Genomic DNA, 19,886 nt, shown 5'->3' on the forward strand with positions numbered 1-19,886 from the left:
CTCCCAATGTTTCTGTTTGTCCAGCGAGTGTGTTTGGATGTCCAGTTTAAGCTTGCTGCAACATACTGTCCTCTTTCAGGTCCTCTTTCTACCTTAAAGGATCAATTGTTCTTCATTTCTCCAATGAAAGCCTTATTACCTTCCCCACCTTTTGTTTTGGTGGCTGTTGCCCCCTGAACACAGAGAGTGTGTGTGTGTGTGTGTGTGTTTACGTGATTTCTTAAAGAGACATTCGCCATTAATGATTCTGTCAAACCCCGAAAGCACATTCTTCCAAATAAGAAAATAAGAATCTATTTCTGAGCATGTATCCCTCTAGAACAAACCCCTGGCAGACGTGTGGAATCGAATGAGCACTTTGCTGGCTGTGCATGGTGACTCTACACACGTTTACCAGGGTATTGCTCCAGCCCCTCCACATAGTGCATCACTTATTCTCATTGTACTTTTTGTTAGGTCTTGCTATTCTAAAGGATGCATGTGTTGCAAGCAGGTAGTCTTTGTTCAGCGGTACACACACTCCAGCAGCTGTTTCTACAGTAGACACTGATCTACAAGCCTGTGAGGCTTAGCAAACAGTCAGCAGCCCCTCCTACTTCCCCTCAGCATTCAAGCTCTGTTTTAATATAATGCCAGTTTGATCTAGTCTTACAGCTGTGGAACCTGAACTTCTGTCAGACTTGTGTGTAAATCATTTTGAAAGAAGCTTCACATAAACAACATCATTGACTTGTTATGCTTCTCTAATTTAATATGAGCTTTTTAAATGGGAGAATTGTTTAACCAATTTGATTTCATTTTCACTTTATTTTTTATTTTCTATCCATTTTCCAATATGTTTAATATTAACTTATATCAGAAGCTCTCCACAAATATCTTAGTTCTGTTTACTTTGAAATGATAAGTAGACAAAATAGCTATTGCTGTTGTTTTTAATGGGGAATTTAGTATTATTGTTTACAAAACAGTTTCATAATATACTAAAATAAATTAAAACTAACATTTCAATACATTTCAGTTCCACTCCTTAACTTACTTATGATTGTTAACTTTATTAAACCCTATATAAGCAAAAGACTGTTTCATTCAACCACACTGTGTTCATCCCCACTAATGAGTGTGATAAATAATGTGATTAAAGTATTCTATCAAATGGTTGGGTAACTAATGCAGAACAAAAGGGTTAGTTCCATTTTTTTCATTGTTTGGTAAATAGATGATGTGGCAAAGTGGCTGCTGATTAAGAACAGATGCAGAGGTGATGCAGTGCAGAAATAATCACAAGTGAAAACTGTAATCCAATTTGGAAATGTTATTTTTATTATTGCACAAATCCTGGTCTGGCGACCAAACAATAATCCTCTGGCAGTACACCCCTGATGTAAAGCTCGGCAGGAAAAGAATAATAATGAATTGTAAACAAAACAAAAAATAACACGTTATCCGCTCCCACAATACTACGAACACAAATCACCAGTCCGGGTGCGTGCAGTAGTGCTCAAGGTGGGAGATAACAAATAACAGTGACTGTGGTGTTGTTGTTCCGTGTAGTGCTGGCCCAAGGCGACAGCTCCGGAGACGTGATAGCCGTCTAGTGAATTTACAAACAAAAGACAATTACTAACAGTGCTACAAACAAACAAAACACTCACAAATACTTTTTATTTCTTTTTGGGAACTCTCCCGGTCCTTCCAGTTCCATGCGTCTCTGAACCCAAGCGAAGGAAGTGATTTACAATTCTCCGGCCCTCTTTATGCAATCATGCATGACCCCTTGGTAAACGATTACAGCTGACTCTACTGCCTGCAGCTGCTACCTCGTTTACCTTCCGGGTCAATACGTTCCTGCAACGGAGCCTTGCCTTTTTCCAGGCTGAATGACTTTCTGACCCAGGAAATGAACTGTCAGGCCAACCCGTCCAAAGCCTTTCCCTTAGCGCCCTCAGGTCGGGAGGGAGATTTACAACCAGAACTCATTATATTTCCGTCACAATGAATAAAGATGATTTCATGAAATATACAATCGCAATCAACTTTGATTTGTCACTACATCAGTCAATTTTGACTGAGCCCTTTTTTTAATCATAAAACACGCTGTATCTTTGCGTCACCTCGTAATCTTTAATGAACAAAATGAATTCACCAACCTGTCTCATTAGTCACCCATACAAAAGTCCTGAGAACTTAGAGACTAAAGCCAAGGGGACACTAGTCTATATATTGCTAGAAAATGTAGAATGAAAGCCATTGCTTCTGCATTGCTGCTTCAGATTTCAGAGGACGCTATTCTACAGTATGTAGACATTGTAGCTAGAATGTTGATGGACAGCACAGTGAAAACAATACACAGATGATATTTCCTATCAAAAAGTTTATTAGTGTTTTTAGTGTCCACATAATTTTCACCAGCATTTTTTTTCAATAAACTAAACTATTCTCAAATATGTGTATATAGAATTGTAATAGTAATATTTACCATTACATTTCATCATTTATGTTCTGAATTCGTTATTCTTGGCTTGAATATTTTGCTTGACGGTTTTTCTGTTTTATTTGTGTAAATAAACATGTAAATAAAACTAATTGTAAATAGAGTTGAAATGTGATTGTTATAGTTTTTTTATTATATTATTTTTTAACAGAATTCCTAATTATGCCAGGTGAGGATTTGTTTTTCTTCTACAAATCAGATATCTGTAACTGTGTAACAATATTTACAAGTTGTGTCTGCTGAACGGTAATGTTCAAACGGCTTGAAACAAAAAGAAGGACTCACTTTATCCATTACTATTAAGTTGTATCAAATGAAAGTCTTTATTTGAGCCAAAATGACACTGAAAACACAACCTGTGGTTTAAACGTAACACACCGCTGCAGTTTAACATGAACGCTCTAATGCTTCAGCATCGGCACCTAACCGGCTTTCGTTGTAATTGCTAATATTAGACTATAATGCCAACACAACGTTATGTTTAAAAACGGTTCATAATAGTAAATCGTTTTTTTTCAAGGAATATAGTATTAATAATTGTGTTGACTTTAATGCCGCTTCACTACATCTCGTGGCATTACTGACAAATTGGTCATTAATTATTATTATTATTTGTTTATTTAGCAGACGCCTTTATCCAAGGCAACTTACAGAGACTAGAGTGTGTGAACTATGCATCAGCTGCAGAGTCACTTACAATTACGTCTCACCCGAAAGACGGAGCACAAGGAGGTTAAGTGACTTGCTCAGGGTCACACAATGAGTCAGTGGCTGAGGTGGGATTTGAACCGGGGACCTCCTGTTATAAGCCCTTTCTTTAACCACTGGACCACACAGCCTCCTACTAATTACTAGGAATGGACCAATTAACACTTATTTACACCTATAAAAAAAAAAAAAAAAAAATCACCCTGAAGAAAACGATAAGGAGAGTCACTCTCACAAAGTCACACACCGGCTTCACATTAAGGTTCTCCGTTCTCCGCCATTTTTTTTTTTTTCGCCAGCAAAGAAGCTAGTCACATGACTTTTTACATCGCTTTCATGGCTGATTTATTCTATGATGTAATATTGCTTCTAGAAAATCAACAGTCCTTTGATACAGTTACTTGCCTGAAACATGTAGCTTGCAGGTCACTTTCTACAAAAAAAAAAAGTATCCCTTTCTACGTTTTTCTAGCAACGTGTTGACTAGTGTCCCATCGGCTTAAGTGCTTCTTCTATTCCCAGCCTTGTTTCAACCCCTAGCCATTTACAGATTGGGTTCATTGTGCTGTTGCAGCTTGTTGAATTCTGTTTTTTACTAAAGATAAAGGGTATGATGTCTTCTTTCTTTTCATTTTGATAAAAAGGTCTTGGCTGCTTTCCCGCGTAGCATGTCCGCTCAGTGTAAAATAATAACGGTTTCACAAACCTGGCTTGAAGTGTAACCTTTCCCTCCCACCACTCTCATCAGCAAGGTTTATTCAACAGTCACAGCCTCTGAAGCCCTGACAGCTGTCACAAAACACTTCCCATCGATTTATCGTGGCTGTCATAAAATACAAATAAAAATCGGAGGAGGGGAGCAGTGAACAGCTAGCAGTGTCAACACGACTAGCCTTGAATAACATTAGCAATCTAAATTCCCATCTCGTAGTACTGTTGACTCTGCTGGGCAGGCAGCAGGTCGGTTGTTTGCTGCCAAGGAAAGCTTTGATTCCTGTTACTGTGAGCTGTGTACCTGCTGTATAAACACAACCAAAAACACAGTGGAAGTTCATTGTTGTGTGTTACTGCAGTACCTAGCACTGAATTCCATTACAGTGCTTCCAGTTATACTAAAGCTAAAGCCCACAAAGCTGTTCATTTAAATCTTATATTTTGCGCTACACCTTTCATTTTGTTGATCTGTTTGAAATCTGAAACCAATGCTATAATGCAACCAAGTATTCTAATTTTAAACCATATTGGATTCAGTTCACCTAAAGGGTGGTAGAACAATGTACTGCTGTCATTGAATCATTAGGTAACTGCGTGTGCGACTTAAAATATGAATGTATGTAGAAAGTCAGGGGTGTACTTATTTTTAATATTAAAATAGTGTCGGTATTTTGATTCTCCACTGTTAAGATCAACAGAGTAGACCTGAATATTTAGAAGCAATGCAAGAAAAACGATTTCAAATTTGGTAAGTGCTTCCTCTTGGGAATTTGGTTCACAGTTGGTCTTCCTGGTGTCACTGAAAAATTATTATGATCCAGGTTCAAATAGGATGTGCAGTGACACGAGGAGGTCAAGAAAGGGTCGCAGTGAACCAGGGATGAATTAACAAGGTCTGAATTAGCTGTTGTCATATTGCATCTCTATATTATATTTTAAAATCAAAATACCCGGTTGCAAAAATCAATTTATAAAAAGCCATGAAACATGAGGTAACTCTCAATCAATACTTATTGTATATATATAAAAAAACAACCTTCAACTACACAGTGGTTATAAGATAACCTAAAGCAGTTCTCTAAAGAGCTTTTAAAATGCTAGCGAGTGCACCTTTTTAATACAGGTACAATCAAAACTCTACCGGGTGGTTGGTGATGTGTGAGAGCTATATTTGAAAGTGTCAGGTTGCAGGCCGTGTTGTTTCCTGCAGTCGAACGTTAGGTCATGTGTTGTTTTCTGTAGGGAGTTAAATTTCCGTAAATGGGCTCAGTCAGCAGAGGAGGAGGGCAGTCCGGAGCTGGCAGAGTCCCTGCAGCACCTCACTCTCTCGGAGTTCCTCAAGGAGTACGTGGTATAGCCCCCTTCTACAGCCGCACGCATGCGTAGGACCAGCAAGCCATGTGCTGTTAACCACATTAACCCATTCCACTGGCTATGCCTTCGTAACTCAACTAAACACACCCCTCCCTCCCTCCCCATTTAGTGCTAGCTGTTAGAAGAGCTCCTGCTGTAGCCATACTGCCTAGAAAGTCTATCCCAGGATAGCCAATTCAGTAGTTTATTATACTGCACATAGATAAATAAATAAGAAAACGGACATAGGTTCTGCATTATGTATCGGTGTATTACAGGGATGGGTAACTCCAGCTGTGGAGGGCTATTCTATTCCAGGTATAACAGGTATTATGAAGTAGTTCCCTGCATTCAGAGGTTTAATTGGTTCAATTAAACATTAAGAATGGTTGGAACAAAGACCTGGTTAGGAAGGGCCAGGGTTAACCTCATTTGGTGTATTAGATTAGTTTACTGCTGTTTTGAAAGGAGTTATCTGTCCTACATGTATACTGTGAGGGTGGTGTGAGGGTTTGAGTGCAGTTATTGTTTTCCTAGACCTGTAAAGCTTTAAGATTGGTTTGCTATGGCTAAGCAGGAGTTTTTCATTCTTACACTGTTGCCATGTAATGCATCTTCCAGACACATACTACTGTGTATGCCTCACTGCTGTTCGCTGTGTAGAACACAGAATCTAACTGTCTGAACTAACTAATAGCCTTGTTTCTGTTGGACTGTAAACACAAAAGTGACAATGCCGTTATTTTTTAAATGCTGAAAAGCAGTACAGCGAAAACCTCTTAAAGTGATAACCTTCATTTCGACCACTCAAAGCAGTTGATTTGATAATATGTTTTGTATTGGTTGACTAGCAAATGCAATCGCTGATTACAATGTAGGCCTACTTTTGATTCAAGTAATCAGTGCTTCTATTAAGTTGTTTTCACTGTATTAAACTTACGTGTTCAACAAATGTCAAAGGGAGAAATAGTTCATCATACAGTAAATTGGGTCATTTTGGTTTTCTGCGCTATACTGTAACCCTCAAGAAGACCTTGTTCCATAATGTGATTTGTCATATTCTGTTTCAGTTCATGTATAGCGTAAAGCACAACTTTGTAAAGTATATTGGAAGGAGATGCTTTTTTAATCCAGTCCAGTTGTACTGTAGGCGATTCCATGTGGATTCCTTCATTCTATGACGGTTCCTTATTTGCCCAACAGAATTGAAGAGGAGGAGTGGGATAAATACATTATCCCATCCAAATGTGAATCGGAGAAATTCAAAGTTAGTCGCACTATCAGCTTCTTGAAAAGCAGGATGTCTAGCACAAGGAACAAGAACAAGGTAAGAATGAAAGCAGGGGCAGCTCTGAGTAAACCAGGCAGTGACGGGATTCCCAGAGGAATGATTATTGCAGTAACCCGGGATGTTCATTGATTTCATGGTACAGCACTTGGGTAGTGTAACTAAATGACATAATCTCACTATCATTGCTGTTAAATATTACCCAGTCAATATATAATGTTACCATTTAAATGTATTCTACCAATCATACAATGCAATCCCTTCCCTTCAGTAACAAGTAGTGACTAGCTGCACTCCTGGTTTCAATTTACAGTAAACGTTACTACCACTAGACATTGAAGTCTCCAGTAAGAGAGAATGGGTCTAATCCTGTACTGCACATTTAAGATTATTTTAGCTGGTATTTGTAACATGTCTTCTGAAATCCTCCCAATGTCCCCTTGGTTCACTGCTGTGAAATGTCCCATTACTAACTCCATAGTACTACAGCAGCTACAGACTCAAAGGAAGACCTTATATCAATTTCAAGCTTTCTGAGGGCAAAGAGATAGTTCATGCAATAGCAACTGTCTGGAGGCCTGGGTTAATGTTATTGTTCAACAGTTGCCCACCTCTCAGTGGTATGATTAATCCATCCATTTGAAAGAAATGAACTAGTCATGTGAAAAGGAATAATAATCCATGATCAGTGTTTTGTAGTCGGTTTAATTCATTCATGTGCATGTTGTGCACATGGATTGTATCTATAACTGTGTGAAACAGCTTTTCTGAACACTGTGTGGGAGAACTGGGTGACGGTACTGGGGCTTTCCCTTGCTCTATAATCATTAACTGGCTTGAGCCACAGTGCAGGCATGGTTACCAGGAGACTTGTTTGCTGTGTATCGAGAACACACATTAAACAGGGTAATGAAGGCAAAGACCAATCTGGCTGCCTCGTTTAATCTTTAAACAGCTTCTCTTTCAACTGTATTTATTTGATGTGAATATCTTGTATTGAAGAGGTTTTAATACGTTTAGCTTTCTCTTTGCATTACAGAAGACACGGAATATGTACTGCTAGCAAGTTAATGTGTTTTGTGTTTATTTATTTTTTCATTTATTTGTTTTCCAGGGGAAAAATAAGGACAAAGAAGGAAAGGACAAGTTGGTCAATGGACATCAGTTCATAACGGGATCGTGTTCAGGACTGACGTTGTGTTTGGTCTGCGACAAGCCTGCCATTGGGAAAGAGCTCTTGCAGTGTTTCAGTGAGTATTCATTGTACAGTAGTTGTTTTTACAAAAATGTCAAAGAACAGTGCATTAAGTTTCAGTTGAAGCTGAAAGTTTAGCAGTGGGGTTCACATGTTTAAGTCATTTTTATGATGAAGTGAGTAACTGATGATCATTTGGTCAGTTAATTCAGTGGGACAGAATCAGGGAGGTTCAAGTCCAACATTATTCTAACATGTTTGATTTGGAATAGATAACAGTGCTGTGGCACTGACCCAGGTCTAAGCAAACAGCAATGGAAATGTATTAAAATACCAGCACTGCTCACTGCAAATCACAGGGCGGTGCGAGTCATACAAGTGACAGAGCTGTGATTCAATAAACACTTCATCTGAAGTGGGGTATTTCAACACATCTGTGAACAGTCAGGATTTATAAAAGGGTCAGCTTTTATAAACACTGTAGCATATTAGCAGATTGCAAGTGGAATCAGTTTATATGAAAAAATGATGCCAGGGATAAAAAAAAAACAAAGCCAATAAAACAACTTAATACCTGCATTATTTCAATGAACTGTGGCGACATTCAAACTTTCCAGAGGCACAGTATTTATATGTACGGTATGTGTATGGAAACTGTTTATGCATAGTGTGCCCCCCTATGACTTGAAGTTTGATTGAATAGCGTTACATAAAGCAACATCTTTATTTATTTATTTTAATCTGGCCCCTTGATGAAATGTTTATACATTTTTTCTTATGAAATACAGATGAATGTTAGAATGTCATAATATTTGAATTGCTTTAGTACTTCAAGGGACATGATAGTATACCTTGCCTTACTTGCTTTTTTAAATGTATTTTCTTCTCAGACTGTACGATCAGTGTCCATAAAGGCTGCAGAGATTCTACGACACCATGTCTCAAGGTAAAATCCCCTCTATCTCCAAATTTGCGTGTTGTGGACCGATGTGGTCCTGTAAGAAATGAGGAACTTTTACTGGCCTGGGCATGGGGACAGACCGGTCTTCTCTGGGTTCACATTGGCACAGCAACGTGTCGAGGGTTACATGAAGGCACTAGCCTCCAAGTCTGTCTACTTGACTGGCTTTCATTGTACAGTGAGACTGAATCGCATCTGAAGATTTTAGTTCCCTCTTCAGCCAACCTAATTTTGAATTCTGTTCATTTGTGTTTAAGCAGAAACTGGATAAACACACAGTGGCAGCCAAGAACAAGCCGGCATCTTCCCCACAGTGTGAGTCATGCTTTACTTGACATCTTCAGTGTTCTAGAAGAAAACAAAATAGCTTTCAGCAGATATATAGAAACTATCTGTTACCTGTCGTCACGGATAGGCTCTGTGGGGACGTCAGAGCAGGAAGTATCGCACACAGTTTTGTGAGTGAATGCGCTGTTGCGCCGGTTTAGTATAAATCAAAAGGTTTAACAAAACAAAACACTTCACAAAACAAAACGGCACAGAGGCCAAAACAAACAGACAAAACAGAACACGGAACCAAACAAGTATGGTGCTGGAGTAGAACCAGCATGCGTAGCAATTGTTATTGATCTTTCTCTCTGCATTATTTAGCTTTACCTCCTGACTCTCGTTCTGCCTCTGAACACACCATCCAAGTTCATCCGAAGCTGCAGGTTTTTATATTGTGGTTCGAGGGATTAACTGGCTATCAGTTACCTAGTTTATCCCTCGACAACATTCGGCACGGGTTTTATCATATGTGTGGTCAACAGCCAGTTTATCAATAAGTACTCGCTGTTGACCAGGCATTCTCACGATTTTATCTGGATGGGGCAGTTTAACCCCATCCAGGCTGTCAAAAAATAATAACAATAAAACGTTTTTTTACCACACTAAACCATACATTTAAAATAATAATACAACAAATAATATAATACACACAGGGGCGGGGTGTACCACATCACACCTTATCTTCAAATTGGGTTCCCCCCAAATACAAATATCCAATTCATTTTGAATACATGGGCCATGTTGAGACCGTTTTAAATGCCCTTTTCTACAGCTTCGGCTGTCAGAGAAATCCCATCTCCAGCTTTCCCAGCGATCAACACGTCTTCATCCCTCCCTGTGGGGACATCGTGGGACGGTAGACGAGACCCCTCCCTCCAGGGCCCCCACATCTCCAAGAGCATGTCAGCTGTCAGCATGGAGCGGTAGGGCACTATGTTTAATATTAATATCAAATCAGACTTCCTCCAGTCTATGAGTGGTCATTCCTGAAAGGCAGTTTGCACATGGCAGTGTTGGGGAGGTCTCCTGAAACCATAGACCAGTTGAGGTAGGAAGAGAGAGCGATTTAGAGAAAGTGAATCGGGCTGTCAATGAGAATGTGCTGAACCCTGGTGTGTTTGTGCTGTCTCAGGAGGCTGAACGAGGAGATGGATTCGGATGGGGACAGTGCCAGTTGGAGGAGCCAATCCCATTCTGAGGAGACACTTCAGTTGATGGGGACTTCACCCTCCACTGATTCATATGCAACAGATGGTAAGATATGATTTGTATTGTTGTTGTTTAAATCCAAGCACAGCCACGGAGTGACATTTAGGTGAAGCGATCAGTATTGTTCTCGTCACACCGCTTGGGTGTCACCATGTGGCAAGTTCTCATCTGAGTCAGAAGAATGTTAAAGAGATAAGGAGCGTTGGCTTTAGTACAGATTATAGCAAGTTATAATAATAAGTTTAAGTTTCCTGTAAATATTTCGTCTAATAGTTAAAAAGTGCAATGCTTATGGGGCTGTCAGGGCTTGTTTTCAAAAGATATCGGCAGAGACATTGTATACAAACCAATGGAGTACCGTGTGTGTGTGTGTGTGTGTGTATAGATTTATATAAAAAGATTATATATATTAGAGAGAGAATGCATGCTTGTCTCCAGTCATATGACCAAACACGGTTGGTGACTTTGAGATTTGCAAGTGGGTATAACACACTAGCCGATGCGTCCAGGGCTTTAGAAAGCATGTCTAAAAACAAAGCATAGCACAGTGGCCGATGCGACTGATAAATGGCGTTGCTATTGATTGCACCGGGTAGTGTGTCCAGGGCTTCAGAAAGCATGTGTATCGGACAGTGTGTCCAGGGCTTTAGAAAGCATGTGTATCGGGCAGTGTGTCCAGGGCTTCAGAAAGCATGTGTATCGGGCAGTGTGTCCAGGGCTTCAGAAAGCATGTGTATCAGACAGTGTGTCCAGGGCTTCAGAAAGCATGTGTATCTGGCAGTGCGTCCAGGGCTTCAGAAAGCATGTGTATCGGACAGTGTGTCCAGGGCTTCAAAAAGCATGTGTATCGGACAGTGTGTCCAGGGCTTCAAAAAGCATGTGTACCGGACAGTGTGTCCAGGGCTTCAGAAAGCATGTGTATCTGGCAGTGCGTCCAGGGCTTCAGAAAGCATGTGTATCGGACAGTGTGTCCAGGGCTTCAGAAAGCATGTGTATCGGACAGTGTGTCCAGGGCTTTAGAAAGCATGTGTATCGGGCAGTGTGTCCAGGGCTTCAGAAAGCATGTGTATCGGGCAGTGTGTCCAGGGCTTTAGAAAGCATGTGTATCGGACAGTGTGTCCAGGGCTTCAGAAAGCATGTGTATCTGGCAGTGCGTCCAGGGCTTCAGAAAGCATGTGTATCGGGCAGTGTGTCCAGGGCTTTAGAAAGCATGTGTATCGGGCAGTGTGTCCAGGGCTTCAGAAAGCATGTGTATCGGACAGTGTGTCCAGGGCTTCAAAAAGCATGTGTATCGGACAGTGTGTCCAGGGCTTCAGAAAGCATGTGTATCTGGCAGTGCGTCCAGGGCTTCAGAAAGCATGTGTATCTGGCAGTGCGTCCAGGGCTTCAGAAAGCATGTGTATCGGACAGTGTGTCCAGGGCTTCAGAAAGCATGTGTATCGGACAGTGTGTCCAGGGCTTCAGAAAGCATGTGTATCGGACAGTGTGTCCAGGGCTTTAGAAGGCATGTGTATCGGGCAGTGTGTCCAGGGCTTCAGAAAGCATGTGTATCGGACAGTGTGTCCAGGGCTTCAGAAAGCATGTGTATCGGACAGTGTGTCCAGGGCTTCAGAAAGCATGTGTATCGGACAGTGTGTCCAGGGCTTCAGAAAGCATGTGTATCTGGCAGTGTGTCCAGGGCTTCAGAAAGCATGTGTATCGGACAGTGTGTCCAGGGCTTCAGAAAGCATGTGTATCGGGCAGTGTGTCCAGGGCTTCAGAAAGCATGTGTATCGGACAGTGTGTCCAGGGCTTCAGAAAGCATGTGTATCGGACAGTGTGTCCAGGGCTTCAGAAAGCATGTGTATCGGGCAGTGTGTCCAGGGCTTCAGAAAGCATGTGTATCGGACAGTGTGTCCAGGGCTTCAGAAAGCATGTGTATCGGGCAGTGTGTCCAGGGCTTTAGAAAGCATGTGTATCGGGCAGTGTGTCCAGGGCTTTAGAAGGCATGTGTATCGGGCAGTGTGTCCAGGGCTTTAGAAGGCATGTGTATCGGACAGTGTGTCCAGGGCTTCAGAAATTGAGTGACTGCTGTAATACTGATGGACCTAATCGACATCTCCCAATGGATTCAACGGGCTGCCACCCTAAACATTGTCAGCATTTCAAACATCTTGGAGAAAGAGAAGCAATGCAGTCTTAATCATGTATTTCCTCGCTGATGCTTTGGCATCACTATGTACTCTAGAGCACAGAATGACAATTACGTGTTTGACAGTCTGATGAAGGCCGTTTGGCCGAAACATCGCTCTGTTTTTAACTTTGTCTTTTTAAATAATAAAGAATAAAGAATAGAAATGTGATCTACAATCTATCATTATGGTGTTGACTAAAATGCTACTTTTGACATATTCTGACAGCTCTCACTTAGTTAAGGCAGTTGTTTCTATTTTAGCAGTAAACCCTGATAATCCTGGCACACTGTTCTTCTTATTGCACAGACACCGTTGATGCCCCCTTGCGAAGTGACCTCGGTGTAGACTCAGCGGAGTACGAAGCAGAGTCCTGGAGTCTGGCCGTGGACCAGAAGTTCTGCAGCAAGCAGGAAAAACATGTGATTAAAAGGCAGGATGTTATTTATGGTGAGTCAATGAGCAGCTTATTTATGGAGCAAACTATTCTTGCTGTTGTACTGAGACAATAATAATCACAACAATCGAGCTACAGCTTCTTCCAGCCTGTGTAGCCACCACCAGCTCCCATCTGGAACCAATACACGGAATTCAGTTAAGTCAGCCACTCAGCTATTTTTATTTTTTTGTTTGATGAATATTAGTTAGTTGAATATTTATTAATCTTTATATACAGTAATACTAGCTGAAATTCATGTTACTTGTCAGATATTGCCCTCTAGCATGAAAAACACACAATGACCGTTTAAACAAATGTCACAACGCACTAACCTGAATTGGGACGCATCATGTGCCGGTGTAAAGTCTGAAAAGTGCCTAGAGATGTATTCTAAATATATGAATACATTTTTGAGTGTGAGATGTACTAAATTTTGGTCTGACACACAGTTTACAGTTTTCTAACAGGAACAATTTTCCCTTTAGAAATGCTCTAACTTTTTTCCCCAGAGGAAAGATAATACATTCATTGGACTGCATATTTAGCATTAGCTTGAGGTTAACACATGAAGTCCCAAATTGAAGTGTGAGTACAAGTTTGATGAAAATAGGCATTTATTTAAGCAGAGTCACAATGTCATGGTGTTTTCATGCAGGTAGGTAGATTAAGGATATAAGTGACAGGTCTTGAGGTGTGTTCTAATAATTTGCACTCTACCGTATATGAATAACGTTGTCTTGCTTCATTACTCAGAACTGATGCAAACAGAAATGCACCACATCCAGACTCTGCTGATCATGTCGGAGGTCTTTAGAAAAGGCATGAAGGAGGAGGTGCAGCTGGATCCCAGCACTGTGGCCAAGATCTTCCCCTGCCTGGACGAGCTGCTCCACATGCACAGCAGCTTCTTCGGGGCCATGAAAGGGCGGCGGCAAGACTGCGCCCAGGAGGACAGTGACAGGAACTTCCTCATCCACCGCATTGGGGACGTCCTGGTGCACCAAGTAAGCCTCATTCCAGCAGAGAGTTAGCAAGAAACCCTGCAAGTGCCTGGACTGTACTCCACCGCACCTTGAAGTCCTGGGCATCCAAGGGTACCTCTATTGTCCTTCAGGGTGACTGGACCGGCTTGCTTGACTTGAACAGTTCATGGTTATGGTACCATTTCAAATAAAAAATACACTTTTTTATGCACAATGTTATCCCACACACTAACTGCAGCCATGCAGGCCTTCTGATTCTGTAGGTCAAATAGTAAGAGATGATCCACGCTTTTACCATCCCCAGAAAATCATGGAAGTTGTTGACTATGTATCCGGAATACAAATCAGTTCTTGTTGTGACTGCCTCTTGCTAAGAGTGCCAAAAGGGAATGGAAAATCAGAAAAAAAGTGCTAGCATTAATGCAAGCATGCGGCATGATGGATTCACATATGCAAAGGATGCTAATGAAATCAAGTACAATTCTGTGCTAGGGATATAGATTTGGATGGTAAGGGTCTGGAGTATTGAGATTAACTTGGCAGGCAGCTCATCTTCTATCACCATGCTCTCTGATCTAAGTGAGCCTGTCTCTTAGAGGTCTGTGGTCAGTGTGCCAGCTGTAGCTTTTGTTAAATCAGTAACATCTTGCAAATCACACATTTTCACTGCAGCTTGAATGTATTTTACGTAAGACGTAAAAATCCTGATCCTTAACGCTGCTCTTGTGTGACAAAAAATACATCTTGCAAGTGCAAAAGAAATGCAAGTGCGATTTTTATTGTCAAGTAAAACTATAAGAAGCTAGGTCAGACAGGCAAACGATTTCCACTTGTGCCTTCTTCAGTGTGCGGTGCATATGTTTTTAAAGGGATTAGCAAAAGGGTGAGCTTCTTTGAATACGCAACACATTGCTTATTAATTATACACACTGTATGAACAGGGAACCTGGTGCATTCTGTTCTTATTTCAACTTCATGAAATGCTTCAGTCTGAACAGGCACATACTTAATAGATCTCTCTAGTTTCTGCTTTTGGTGTGCAATTACCAATAAATACCGTAGAGCTTACAGCTCCTTGTGCTCCAGTTAAGGTTACTGGACAATAGAAGTCTTCCCAGAGACTTAATTATTCTTTAGTTTTTTTTTTTTCTTGAATGAGACTCTGTGTTCCACAGGGTATAGTTTAAAGCTTAGCTTAACTTTTATTTTCTTCTAGGACATAAATAAGGATTTGATATTTGCATCTTTATGTGTTTGTCATTCTAAGCTCCTCCTCCACTGAGGTTGGTCCTGAAATGAAACTGGTTAAGCAGTAGAATGTTTGGACTGTAAGAATGGCAGGCTACGGGGGAGCCCATATATACAAACAGTGAAGTGAATTCTTCTACAGTGCTGCTCTTTTAGATGAGGCATTGGCATGACATGTATCTCAGTTCATCTATACAATTAATATGAGCACAGTACGCGTTGTTATTAGCCGGTGTGGCACTCTTGTTTTCATTGGTTAAAAATGAAAATAACAATTATTTACACAGCCAATTAAAAAGTCTACTCCTTTTCTTTTGTCTTACTTGTACCGCCCCTGATAGCAAGGAATGGATTTCCTTGAATAAAACACGATTGCTGTCCTGTCAGACTCTCTCTTACCACCATATATACTGTAATGCTTCATTGGAAATGATTCAGCATTGCACCACTTCTGCTGAAAGTGCAGATTAATACGCATTGGTTTAGCAAACTCTTAATTGTTCTGTTGTGGTGTTTTCTTTTCTATGCAAAGACTGTGGTCTGTGTTTTTAGATGTTACTCTGATCTAACCATTGATATTATTAAGGTGACAGTGTAATGAGAGTAGACTGTAGTTTGTCTTTTATTCATGAATTGATGAACTGTCAATGTCAGGTACATTTCTGTGATTGTATTGTTATTTTCAAGTTATACAAAATACAGGCAGCCCTAATTCCTTTGATCTATCTAAAGATGTTGGATGAATAAGACACTGTATGCATGAATTAAAGATGATGGAACAATAGAACACACACATATTAGAAGCTCTATATACACCAGGCACAGCTTTATTATTATTATTATTATTATTATTATTATTATTATTATTATTATTATTATTATTATTATTATTTTTTTTTTTTTTTTTTTTCTTTGTTTTTTACAGTTTTCAGAAGAAAATGCAATGAGGATGAAACAAGTATATGGAGAATTTTGCAGTCGTCACATTGAGGCGGTTAACCTCTTCAAAGAGCTGCAACAGCAAAATAAGAAATTCCAAGCCTTTATCAAAGTAGGTTCTGTCATACATTGTCGTGGCTTATCTCTGGACAGACGAAAAACTATTTATAGGATTTTTATACAAATCTGCTGTACTAATAGTAAATCTAAAGTGAAATCATTTGTGTGTGTGTGCCTTGGTCTTATCTTTATCTCAGACATGTTAATATACTTGTTTGTAATCTGCGTGTGTGTAATTGCTGTCACTCTTATTACACACAATTCTATCTTTGTGTGTACAGCAACAAAGTAACAACTTCCTGGCTCGGCGTCGAGAGGTTCCAGAGTGCATCCTGCTGGTCACGCAGCGCATCACCAAGTACCCGGTCCTGCTGGAGCGGATCCTGCAGTACTCCAAGGGTGAGCTCGACCACAGGGGCTCCAGAAAATCAGCTCCACACAGGGCTCCAGAAACCTCCCAGGGACTCCATTAACCCCTGAGCTGGGATCTCCTGTTAACAACTTACAAACTGTAAAAACGGAATAACAGATGATCCTGGCTTGACTATTGATACTGTATCACAGGGTCAGCCGCCCACTAGACAAAGTGCAGCAGCTGTTAAACATTAACAGCACATGTTTCTAGCAGTTAGTTCTAACAGTACATTTGGTAATGCTTTATATTGCGTGGCATAAATTAATATTAAATAGATATGGAATTGCATATTAAATTAATGTTAAATTAATATTTAAGATATGAAATTGATATTACATTTACATTAAATTATTCCTTGTTACTTTCCATTAACATTTAAGTCAGATTAACTGTATTTTCAAGTAAAAACATGTAAACAATGGGAAATTATTACATATTTTCAAGGGTAACAAAAAGTGATCTAAATGGACGTGATATGCAATTTAATAGCACAGTGAAAGTTACTTAACATTTCTGGCACAACCAATTCTGATAAAAAATATTTTGGCCTTTGCTGGAATATGTAAGAATTTGGTACCCTCTGGCAGCCAAATGCTGTTACTTGCCATGTGCCTGAAATTTGCTACCCACAGATTAGTTGAGAAGGAGTCTGTGGTTTCCACAGTATATAGCCAAGGCTTGCAGACACCAATTTCTTTCCATAACAATGGGGCTGTACCAGAGCAATTAGTGTGAGGTTTGAGGAGGGTTTGACTCGTTCAGGCTTGGAGAAATTTCAGGTTAAATCTGAATAAGCTTTCAATTTTTCATTTTTTGAACTGAATGCTTAACATTGCTTCTGCAAGAATGTGACAGCTAGTAAGTACACTGATTACAGCAAAGTAAAAACACATTTCTTATCTTTGTAAAAAATATATAAATGTCCCTTTCTGAGCTTAATAATAATAATAATAATAATAATAATAATAATAATAACTTTAATTTAAATATAGCACCATTCACACCAAAGTGTCCCAAGGCGCTGCACAATCACAAATTAATTTATAAACATTGTTAACTTAAATACAAACACGATAAAAGCAGCATTTTCCAAATACATTGATAAACAGTGTAAGCATAAAACCAAGATGCAAAATCTCAGTTCTTATTTCAAAGCCTAGGATGCCTAAGAAGAGAAGACAGCTGAAAAGAGAGAGCTTTTAAACAGAGAAACAGAAGTAGAATTTGGAATGCAACTGGACAGAGAGTTCCAGAAGGAAGGGGCAGTGCACCTAAAGCTGATACAGTCATTTGGCGAATATAAAACTGTGATTGGGTATTATGTAATAAATCTTATTTAAACCGTTTCCAAGTTTCACTGCACCAGCGTTTGGGTGAAGTGTGCCAGCATTGTGTAAATAATAGGATTACATGTACTCAACATATTTCTTGGTAGACAGGCATCAAAATAAGATGGAATGTTAATACCTGTGGTACACAATATCATTTGTCTGCTAAAAATGACAGCATTTTAAAATTCCACATCATGAGGCAGAAATATGTCAAAAATACATTCTTTATAGTTATCGTTTTCTGCATCATACTGAACTTTGACCATATTTCTAGTTTAAGTTTAGTTTTGGAAGCCCTGGTTGGTATTCATTATCATTGTTCAATAGAAGGAGATCCAGGCTGCTGTAAGGTATCTATTTTAAGTAGATACATAGTGTCCTGCCAAAAGCATTGGTACAGCAGCCTTGAAACAGAACGACTGGGGGTGGGCTTTCATTGCCTCATTAATCATCTCGTTAACAATGTGCAGAATCATGTAATGAGACTGCCACGTCACAATGCAGTCATCCCCCAAAATGTTACCATTTTCAAGGAGGACAGAATGACTAGGGGTGGAGCATTTATTGCCTGCCCATGGGAACCTCACTCAGACCCCTTGTTTACTAAATGTCTTGTTATCTTATTAAAATCTGATTAGAAGGCAAAGAGGAGCATGCAGATCTGACCAGAGCACTGGGACTGATCAAGGATATCATAGCGGCGGTGGACCTGAAGGTCAGCGAGTACGAGAAGGAGCAGAAGCTGCTGGAGATCCTGAACAGGATCGAGAACAAGACGTTTGCCAAGCTGAAGAACGGAAACTCGTTCCGGAAGCAGGACCTGAGGAGCAGGGACCGCACTCTGCAGCATGAGGGGCTGGTCTACTGGAAAACAGCCACCGGGAGACTGAAAGGTGGGTCACCCAGGAGGGTAACCATGCACTTAGACACTGAACCTGCAACCAGCACAAAAAGATCATCATGAAGTAGACACATTGACTGAATTCACAAAGAGCGTTTGGTAGTACTGCTGTCTGTTTCCCTGCTATGTTCCAATTGACCCCAGGCTCAGCTCCCAATACAGCTGGAAGTGTGTGTCGGCTTCGTGTTTCAAACAGGTGTCTTTCTTTCACAGATGTCATGGCTCTACTTCTGACTGACGTTCTAATATTCCTGCAGGAGAAAGACCAAAGATACGTCTTTGCTGCTGTGGTAAGAAAGGAGAACCATTCTTTACACTGTATAGATAGCAGAATATTTCACCCTGTGGAAGAGGAATACCCCTAGGAATATAGATGTGAAGACATAGCCAGAGAAATCTTGAATTGTGATGAATATTGGTATGGATGTTCCTTACGTTGTTATGGGCATTGGAGCCTATACTTATCGACGTTCTAGAATTGTGATCAAACTATTTTCACAAGTGCCCTTGTTAACAAATTCCAATGGCTCTGCATATTCTATTTATACTAAGCATGCTTTTTTAACCACACTGCTGCTCTTTAACCAGTTTATTCCCGGTAATGAGAAATATATGTTTTCACTTCTTCACTCAAGCTGTTTTTATTTCATTCTGTATGTATTTGTTCTTTTCTCACCAGGATCAGAAACCTCCAGTTATCTCTCTACAGAAGCTAATAGTGAGAGAAGTAGCCAACGAGGAGCGAGGGATGTTTCTGATCAGCGCTTCGTCTGCAGGGCCAGAGATGTATGAGATTCATACGGCTTCCAAAGAGGAGCGCAACAGCTGGATGAGACACATTCGAGAAGCAGTGGAGAGGTAAGCGAGCCCCACAGTACCTGCATGCTGCAGCGAGCCCCACAGTACCTGCATGCTGCAGCGAGCCCCACAGTACATGCATGCTGCAGCGAGCCCCACAGTACATGCATGCTGCAGCGAGCCCCACAGTACTTGCATGCTGCAGCGAGCCCCACAGTGCATGCATGCTGCAGCGAGCCCCACAGTACATGCATGCTGCCTCAGCCTTCCCCATGCATGGAGAGAAACTCAGTGACACCCTGGGCAAGCGAGTCCCACAGTACATGCACTGATGCACTTTAGGAAAAGAAAA

The 19,886-nt window shown here is 40.5% G+C and overlaps 1 protein-coding gene across 5 annotated transcripts in view; it reads left to right on the plus strand.

Annotated features, from left to right (window-relative positions):
* Window positions 1–19,886, plus strand: part of LOC117403529 (rho guanine nucleotide exchange factor 28-like) — a 107,493-nt gene that overhangs the window by 72,448 nt on the left and 15,159 nt on the right. For 3 of the 5 annotated variants that reach the window (XM_034928519.2, XM_034928523.2, XM_058988117.1), the window contains 13 exons: window positions 6,470–6,593; window positions 7,669–7,804; window positions 8,640–8,695; window positions 8,968–9,025; window positions 9,813–9,963; window positions 10,173–10,294; window positions 12,730–12,870; window positions 13,613–13,863; window positions 16,016–16,141; window positions 16,371–16,488; window positions 18,474–18,728; window positions 18,950–19,026; window positions 19,416–19,594. In XM_034928519.2, coding sequence (XP_034784410.2) covers window positions 6,470–6,593; window positions 7,669–7,804; window positions 8,640–8,695; window positions 8,968–9,025; window positions 9,813–9,963; window positions 10,173–10,294; window positions 12,730–12,870; window positions 13,613–13,863; window positions 16,016–16,141; window positions 16,371–16,488; window positions 18,474–18,728; window positions 18,950–19,026; window positions 19,416–19,594 — 1,794 coding nt within the window. Of the gene's footprint in view, window positions 1–5,155; window positions 5,258–6,469; window positions 6,594–7,668; window positions 7,805–8,639; window positions 8,696–8,967; window positions 9,026–9,812; window positions 9,964–10,172; window positions 10,295–12,729; window positions 12,871–13,612; window positions 13,864–16,015; window positions 16,142–16,370; window positions 16,489–18,473; window positions 18,729–18,949; window positions 19,027–19,415; window positions 19,595–19,886 lie in introns of all 5 variants that reach the window. The other 2 variants (XM_034928514.2, XM_034928517.2) reach the window with 1 other exon arrangement.

Source organism: Acipenser ruthenus, chromosome 2 (assembly GCF_902713425.1).
Source record: "Acipenser ruthenus chromosome 2, fAciRut3.2 maternal haplotype, whole genome shotgun sequence".
Lineage (NCBI taxonomy): Eukaryota > Metazoa > Chordata > Actinopteri > Acipenseriformes > Acipenseridae > Acipenser > Acipenser ruthenus.